Here is an 8,856-nt window from a genome sequence, read left to right as displayed (position 1 = left end):
ATAATAGTATAGATGAAGTGGTACAAGCTTCCCAATGTGAATTCCTCACTAATGCCATAACTTCATATCAGGATAAATGCTTCATCTTTGTAAATCACTTCTATGGTGCTGTTCCTTGGCAAACATTAAAGAGTGCAATATTATGCAACAGTGGCAGATCACGTATCGCCTATTAAGGACTAATTCTCCATTTTATTTAATGAAACTCTGTTCACTGTGTCCTTCAGGATCTCAGCTCTAGCAGAGCTCAATGTATTCTTTAGCTTTTCTATATTCTTTTACTTCTCTATAGTAAACTAATGCTGATAAATAAAATTCTTATTTAAATTATTCATTGTTGTCTGCCACAGGGAAATACAGGCAGGAATGATCAGAATTTGTAATGTTAAGCTGTGTGTAGTGTGTGTGTGCGTGTTTTCCAAAACCTCAGTAATTTGTATTGTATCTTACTAGTGTTAGAATAGAACATTCAGCATTTGAATTCCTTGACATACTGTACTGGCAACTTAATGTGTAAACTTCCTATTTCTCCCTGACATTTTCAGCTGTAATGTGGCATCGAACGGGTTCATATGTCTATTTGTTTTAATTTAGTTTGGTTTTAATCAACAAAACATAAAGGGAGGAAAAAAAGGGCTAGTTTTTCAGGTCTTTGGATCTGGTGTAGAAAATTGTGCATTTTGCATCATCTATCAGATGAAGCATTTGTCACACTGTTCCACTGAATTTGATGGTTTCTTCAGGATGTAAAATGTTGAACAGTGTGCACATGATGTGTGTGTGAACTAAAAAAGCTGTGTCACATGCCATTTTGTTCACATTCTTTTCTTTTTTTTGACATAGGAAAAGAAATCTAAGATATATATTAAGGGGGGAAAAAAAGATGGATTCACAAGATTGCGTCCCAACAAATTCAAAGCAAGATATCAGCCATCACATAAAGGGTAGCTCTGGTAAACATTATCTTTGTGGCTATTGTGCAGCCTTCATCAATATAGTGGTCACCTTTCCCATCCAGAAGGTCCTCTTTCGACAACAATTGTACGGCTTGAAAACAAAGGATGCAGTACATCAGCTGCAGAAAGATGGAATTCGTAATCTCTATCGTGGAATCCTTCCTCCATTAATGCAAAAAACAACCACCCTGGCTCTAATGTTTGGCTTGTATGAAGATTTCTCCTCCTTGCTCCATAGTCATACAAGTGCACCTGAACTTCTAACTTGCAGCATGGCAGCTGTGCTTGCAGGGACCACGGAAGCCCTTCTTACACCTTTTGAACGAGTCCAGACTTTGCTTCAGGACTACAAACATCATGACAAATTTACAAACACTTACCAGGCTTTCAAGGTACTAAAAGTCTATGGGATTAGAGAATATTATCGGGGTTTGGTGCCTATTCTGCTCCGGAATGGAAGCAGTAACATTCTCTTCTTTGGCCTACGAGGACCTATCAAACAATGTCTGCCGGAAGCGACTTCTTATAGCGCTCACTTGGTCAATGACTTTATCTGTGGAGGGCTTTTGGGTGCCATGCTGGGATCCTTATTTTTCCCAATGAATGTTGTAAAAGCTCGCATGCAATCTCAAATTGGTGGTGAATTTCAGTCTTTTTCAAAAGTTTTTGTGATGATCTGGCTAGAACGTGATAAAAAATTGATGCATCTTTTCAGAGGAGCCCATCTGAATTACTATCGTTCTGTCCTGTCCTGGGGCATAATCAATGCAACGTATGAATTCTTGCTAAAGCTATTATGAAAAACGTTACCTTCCTTTGAAGCCCCTCTATTCACTTGGGTATTTGTACATTTGAGGTCACTTAGTTTCTGGGAATAGATTAATTTATGGAACTTTTTGTGAATAACATGGAGTACCATGAAACTTGGAGAGAATTCAAAGCAGCAATTACATTTGCCAACCATTTTACTGCTTAGCTTTAACACGAACATCATCTCATTCATCAATATAAGGGTAGCTACTGAATATTTAACTTCAGTGTAAACTGGCCCAGTGCAAAGTGGAATTGTGCCTATGTATGTGTGTGCCTTGAAATGGAGGTGAAACGAGCAAAACAGGAATTTTATCTCAAGCTTTAAAAGTGTTCTTCCTTGTTGAAAGACCTTCTACTTGCAAATTTGGTATACTCAAGTTTTCTGCTTTTGTATTGCTTTGTTTCTGTTGCAAACAAATGAAAACTGATCTCTCTCTGTAATGCTCAAGCAGTAATACAGCTTCCTCTGATTGTCAAACTACTTAACAGCTTTTTTATTTATCTTTTGCAAACTATTTTTGTTTAATTTGGGCTGTGGCATAATTTTACATCAGCACTACCAAAGTGAGATTTCTGGGTATAAGCATTTAAGGCCTTAAAGGGAAAGCAAGCATAACTACCAAACAGGTGACTGTCTTAATTATTTATTATTTTTTTTTTGGAGGGAGGGGGTGTTATGCATGAAAGTTCACAAGTTATTCTTTGTTTTGGGGGGTAGGGGCAGGAAAGCTTTCAGAAACTATTTTCTTTAGGCCCTGTAAAACTATCAGTGATAATACAGTAAAGCAATAAAAGGAGTTGTGTGGCTAATAACTTATACTTCAAGCATTTGTAATTTGGTTAACAGATATGCAATAAAGACGGGGTGTGGTCAGCTGCTACACATGAAGGTTATTTGCATGTTTCATTCACCAACAGAGAAAGGTGTAAAAGTGTATTAGCAAACATATAAACGATCCCAAGTGAGTCTAGAGTGAGGAAGAAAAAAACAAAGAAACAATCAACACGAACACCATAAGCACTCCCCCACTACCAGAATGAAAACACTGACCTTAGGACCCAGAAGAGCAGTGAAAGAGTGAGCATAACACCAGGGAAAGGGATAGAAACTGAGGGGGGGAGGGGGGGGTGTTACAATTTTAACTACATCATTATTCTTTCTTTTCCTGTAACAATTAAATCTGGACTAATAACGATTAGACTTTCAAGATTTTAATTACACTAACAATAATGTTTTGGTTTTACTTATGTATAAGGTGTACTTTCTCTTTGCCCATAAACAAAAATTTGAGTGTCACAGTTCCAGCACCTTTGGAGCCTGCCAAGGCACAAGTTAGTTCACAAAGGAGAGCACTCAACCATACAAGAAGTCTCACCAAAAAAAAAAAGAAAAAAAAAAAGATTCCTACATTACATAATTAAAACAGTTGTGCTTTTTTTTTTTTTAGCTTTAGAAGTTTTCTTACCTCAAACAGCAACAGCCCACTAACTACAGAGGATAATCCAGAAGTGTGTCCTTGCCTCAGACACAGCTATTGTGTTCTTCCTTGTTATAGCTAGTTTTCATTTCCAGTTTTAAGCCTTTCCATTTGGGCTTACATCTCCCTGTTCACAAATGGCTTTAGCAGAATTTTATGAGGAAAGCAGAGCTTTTTGTCTGCTTTCAAAAGCTTGATGCTTGAGCAGAGAGACTTTCTATTCCACAACTTCTTCTTTTTTTTTTTTTTTTTTTTTTTTTTTTTTTTTTTGAGTCAATGGAATGATTAGTTACATGCTTAACTAGTTTGTAATTATTGTACTAGCCTCAGCATGCTACCTGCTTCTAGGCTCTCATGAGTCAACTGTTCCTGCTCCAAGGTATGTGTGATAGCAATGGGCAGACTGAAGGAGGAACACAGCCATTTTATATGCAAACAAAACAATTTGTGTAAGCACTGGGTGTAAATACTTAAGGCCTTAAAGGGAAAGCAAACATTCTAATGGTAGGGAGTGGGCAGGAATCAGTGAGCATTTCTATAAATGAGCTCAGTTTAAGACAAATACATTAAAAAAGAAAAAAAACCTATTATAAAAATGCACTGAGTTACTTTATAAAATGCTTAATGTATCACGCAAGACAAGAGAAACTGTCCACAAACAGTCAGTATCAGCCCTCTTTTGAATATACTCAATACATTGTATTAGATGTCTATACTTTTTATTATAAAATCATAGAAAGATCATCTGGTTCAACCTTTCATGGAAAAGGGAGCCTAGATAAGATATTCTAGCAAAATGAAATCTCACATATTTAAAAAAAAAATCTACGTGCACCATATTTTCCCTCATAATAAAAAACGTTACACTGAGTTGGAAAGACTTGTGCATTGCAGTAGAAAATGTGATGTTAAGCGTGGCTGCCTCCTCCAGCAGCTCTGGCCCAGGACTCCCAGCTGCTGGAGCCCAGCCTAGTGTGCCCAGGGCCCCAGGGTCTCTGCCCAGGCTGAGGGACACAGCTGCAGTTTTCCTGTCTGCATGTTGAATCTGCAGTAGAATCATAAAATCATAGAATTGTCTAGGTTGGAAGAGACCCTTGGGATCATCGAGTCCAACCCTCTACCCTACTCTACAAAGTTCTCCCCTGTCATTGTAGAGACGGACACGACACTCAATATCCAGTTACAGCAATCGTCCTCCTTTATTTTACAAGCAGTGCTCTTTTATATCCTCTTAGCTGGTTGCTTATCTGTGCATATATTCTAACATTCTACTTTTGCCCAATCCACTCTCACATCACACACCATTCAGCCAATACAATTGTTGATCACGCGCTGTTCATGCTCTGGGAAAAGCCAGGATGTTTGCCACCCCTTACTGCTATCAGGGCTTCAAGATCCTCCTGAAAATATAAAGCCAGACATGAGTTCCTTGACATGCACAGAGCCACCCGCACACCACATGAAGCCAGCACAGACCCTCATGATGGTTCCCTTCATTCAACTACAAGAAACGGATGCTGAGTACTTCCACATATGCTTTACAGATTGGTCTCCCCTAAAACACTAACAAGTTGCTCAGAAGAGTCCTAAGTGGATGGTATGCAAAGTGTATTTAGTGCACAACCTGCTATTTCTGCAGCAAGAAACACTGCACAAATCAGCAAGTAAATGCAAATTGTTAAAGAGCAACTATATGCTACAATCCAGCTAGTCCTCTTCTTTGTCTGCAATGGAAAAATGCCTAAATGGAACTGGAAATTCTTTTCTATTCCCAGCTCATACTGTAGCTAGAGAGATACCTGCATGTGTATTACTCCTTTTCAACTTCTGTCAATCAGAAGTAAAATCTCCCTCCAAACTGCAGATACACCGAGTTGCAAGGGCAGAAGCTGGATGGCAGCTAAGGAGTTTCTGGTCCATGGTCTCTCCTACAACCCCCATTGCTCACCACCTCCCTTCAGTTAACCTTACTGAAGGTGCAGTCAAAGCAGAGATTCCCAAAATCTGAGAATTTTGCCTCTTCAGCATGGCATCAGGTCTCCCTTGCAGCACCTTCCATGTCTTAAGTTTTGCATTATGCTTGCAACACCACATTTTGACGAGGGAAAGGTAGCTGGTTTGAGGTCTAAATACAAGCATCTGGAGAGTCAGCCACCCCTCCCAGTTTGGTATCATCGGCGAACTTGCTGAGGATACACTCTGTCCCCTCATCCAGGTCATTAATGAATATATTAAACAAAATTGGACCAAGTACCGACCCCTGGGGGACACCACTGGTTACAGGCCTCCAACTAGACTCTGTGCCGCTGATCACAACCCTTTGAGTCCTGTCACACAGCCAGCTCTCAATCCACCTCACTGTCACCTCATCTAGCCCACACTTCCTCAGCTTCCTAATGAGGATGTTATGGGAGACAGTGCCAAAAGCCTTGCTAAAGTCAAGGTAGATGACATCTACGGCTCTCCCCTCATCCAGCCAACCAGTTACCTCATCGTAGAAGGCTATCAAATTGGTCAAACATGATTTACCCTTGGTAAATCCGTGTTGACCACTTCCAATAACTCCCCGTTCCTCAATGTGTTTGGAGATGACATCCAGAATGAGTCGCTCCATTACCTTCCCAGGGACCGATGTGAGACTAACCGGTCTGTAGTTCCCTGGGTCTTCCTTCTTGCTCTTTTTGAAGATTGGAGTGATGTCAGCCTTTCTCCAGTCCTCAGGCACCTCTCCTGTTCCCCATGACCTTTCAAAGACGATGGAGAGTGGTCTAGCAATAACATCTGCCAGCTCTCTCAGCACTCGCGGGTGGATCCCATCAGGGCCCATGGACTTATGAATGTCCAGCATGGCCAAGTGGTCTCTGACCCGGTCCTCCTCAATTGAGGGGAAATCTTCCTCTCTTCAGACTTTCCCCCTTGCCTCCAGGGTATGGGATTCATGAGGGACAGCTTTAGCTTTATTCGATGGCAATAGGGTACACTGTGCACCAGTGTCCACTAGGGCTTTATACTTTTGTGGCTCTAATGTACCAGACCAACGAATCCACACATTCCAATAAATTCGGTTGTCCCTCTCCTTGGTTGTTATAGCAATAAGTATAAGCAAGGTCCTCTCTGCATACCATGCCTGGGCATCAACTATAAACATAGGTCTTATCACTCTGAGAGAGTGAACATTTTCTGCACAATATGCTGTTAATGTCAGTAGTTAGAGAGGCCCAGCTAAGAAGCGAAGTTACTGAACAAAATTGTTTTTTTGTTGATGTGATGAAAAAAACCCAATAATTGCTCACCACCAGACAATCGATGCCTAGCTGGTCCCCGAGCAATGGCTGCCCCAGCAAACTCCTCCCCTAGGTTTTATTGCTGAGCATGATGTCATATGGTATGGAATATCCCTTTGGTCAGTTGGGGTCAGATGTCCCAGCTGTGTCTCCTCCAAACTTCTTGTGTGCTCAGCAATAACTAAAACATCCCTGCATTATCAACATTGTTTTCAGCACAAATCCAAAATATAGCACCATACAAGCTACTATGAAGAAAAGTAACCCTATCCCAGCCAAAACCAGTACAATCTTGTACTAGGGGAGCCCAGAACTGGACAGAGTACTCCAGGTGTGGTCTTAACAGTGTTGAATAAAGGGGAGGGATCACCTCCCTCAAACTGCTGGCAAAACTCCTCCTCAGCAGCCCAGAATACCATTAGCCTTCTTTGCTGCAAGGGCACATTTCTGGCTCATGTTCAACTTGGTGTCCACTAGGACCCCCCAGGGTCTTCTCTGCAGAGTTTCGTTCCATCTGGTCAGCCCTCATCCTGTACTGGTGCCTGGGGTTGTTCCTCCCCAGGTGCAGGGCGTGACACTTCTTGTTGAACTGCATGAGGTTCCTGTCAGCCCTTTTCTCCAGCCTGTTGAGGTCCCTCTGGATGACAGCATGATGGTATATCAGCCACTTCTCCCACTTTTGGGTCATCTGCAAACTTTCTGAGGGTACACATTGCCCAGTCATCGAGGTCATTAGTGAAGATGTTGAACAAGATCAGACCCAGTATTGACACCTCGTGTACACCACTAGTTACTGGTCTCCAGCTAGTCTTTCTGCCACTGATCACCACCCTCTGGGCCTGGCCATTCAGCCAGTTCTTATTCCACCTCACTGTCTGCTCATCCAGTCCATACTTCAACAGCTTCCTTATGAGAATCTTATGGGAGATGGTATCAAAAGCCCTACTAAAGACTATGCAGTTAATGTCCACTGCTCTCCCCTCATCTACCAGGCCAGTGATTTCATCATAGAAGTTGATCAAGCATGACTTCCCCTTGGTGAATCCACGCTGACTACTCCTGATGATTTTCTTGTCCTCCATGTGCCTGGAAATGTTTTCCAAGATTAGCTGCTCCATCACCTGCCCAGGGATCAAGGTGAGGCTGACCAGCCTGTAGTTCCCTGGGTCCTCCTTCTTGCCCTTTTTGAAGATAGGAATGACATTAGCTTTCCTCCAGTCCTCAGACACCTCTCCCAATCACCATGAACAATCAAAGATTATTGAGACTGGCCTCACAATGACATCAGCCAGCCCATCAGGGCCCATGGACTTATTATGTATGTCCAGTTTGCTTAAGTATTCCCTGATCTGATCCTCTTTTACCAAGGGTGTCTTCCTTGCTCCAGCCTGAGATTCCTGAAGGCCGGTCTTGCTAGTAAAGACTGAGATGTAGAAGGCATTCAGTACCTCAGACTTCGCTGTGTCACCAGGGCCCCTGCCCCATTCAGCAGCTAGCCCACATTTTCCCTAGTCTTCATTTTGTCACCTGTGTACTTATAGAAGCCCTTCTTGTTGTCTTTGACATCCCTGGCCAGATGCAATTCCAATTCAAGGTGAGGTTGACCAGCCTGTAGTTCCCTGGGTCCTCCTTCTTGCCCTTTTTGAAGATAGGAATGACATTAGCTTTCCTCCAGTCCTCAGACACCTCTCCCAATCACCATGAACAATCAAAGATTATTGAGACTGGCCTCACAATGACATCAGCCAGCCCATCAGGGCCCATGGACTTATTATGTATGTCCAGTTTGCTTAAGTATTCCCTGATCTGATCCTCTTTTACCAAGGGTGTCTTCCTTGCTCCAGCCTGAGATTCCTGAAGGCCGGTCTTGCTAGTAAAGACTGAGATGTAGAAGGCATTCAGTACCTCAGACTTCGCTGTGTCACCAGGGCCCCTGCCCCATTCAGCAGCTAGCCCACATTTTCCCTAGTCTTCATTTTGTCACCTGTGTACTTATAGAAGCCCTTCTTGTTGTCTTTGACATCCCTGGCCAGATGCAATTCCAATTGGGCTTTAGCTTTCCTAACATTTCTCTGCGCGCTCAGACAATGTGTCTGTATTCCTCCCAGGTTACCTGTCCCTGCTTCCTCCTTCTGTATGCTTCCTTTTTGTGTTTGAGTTTGGCCAGGAGCTCCTTGTTCATCCACAAAGCCATCCTGGCATTTTTGGCTGACATGCTGCTTGTTGGGATGGACTGCGCTTGATCTTGGAGGAGGTGATTCTTGAATATCATCAACCAATTTTCTTGGGCCTCTCTCCCCTTATCCCATGGGACTCTTCCAAGCA

At 42.4% G+C, this 8,856-nt stretch overlaps 1 protein-coding gene across 1 annotated transcript; it reads left to right on the top strand.

The window, feature by feature from the left end:
• Positions 1-842: 842 nt before the first annotated feature.
• Positions 843-1,756, top strand: LOC104292196 (solute carrier family 25 member 51-like). Its single transcript, XM_009891534.1, has one exon. It carries the CDS (start codon positions 884-886, stop codon positions 1,754-1,756), a length of 873 nt encoding a protein of 290 aa, XP_009889836.1. The 5' UTR covers positions 843-883.
• Positions 1,757-8,856: the final 7,100 nt, after the last annotated feature.

This window comes from Charadrius vociferus, unplaced genomic scaffold (genome assembly GCF_000708025.1).
Source record: "Charadrius vociferus isolate BGI_N301 unplaced genomic scaffold, ASM70802v2 scaffold1069, whole genome shotgun sequence".
NCBI lineage: Eukaryota > Metazoa > Chordata > Aves > Charadriiformes > Charadriidae > Charadrius > Charadrius vociferus.
This window is presented reverse-complemented; position numbering and strand designations above follow the sequence as displayed.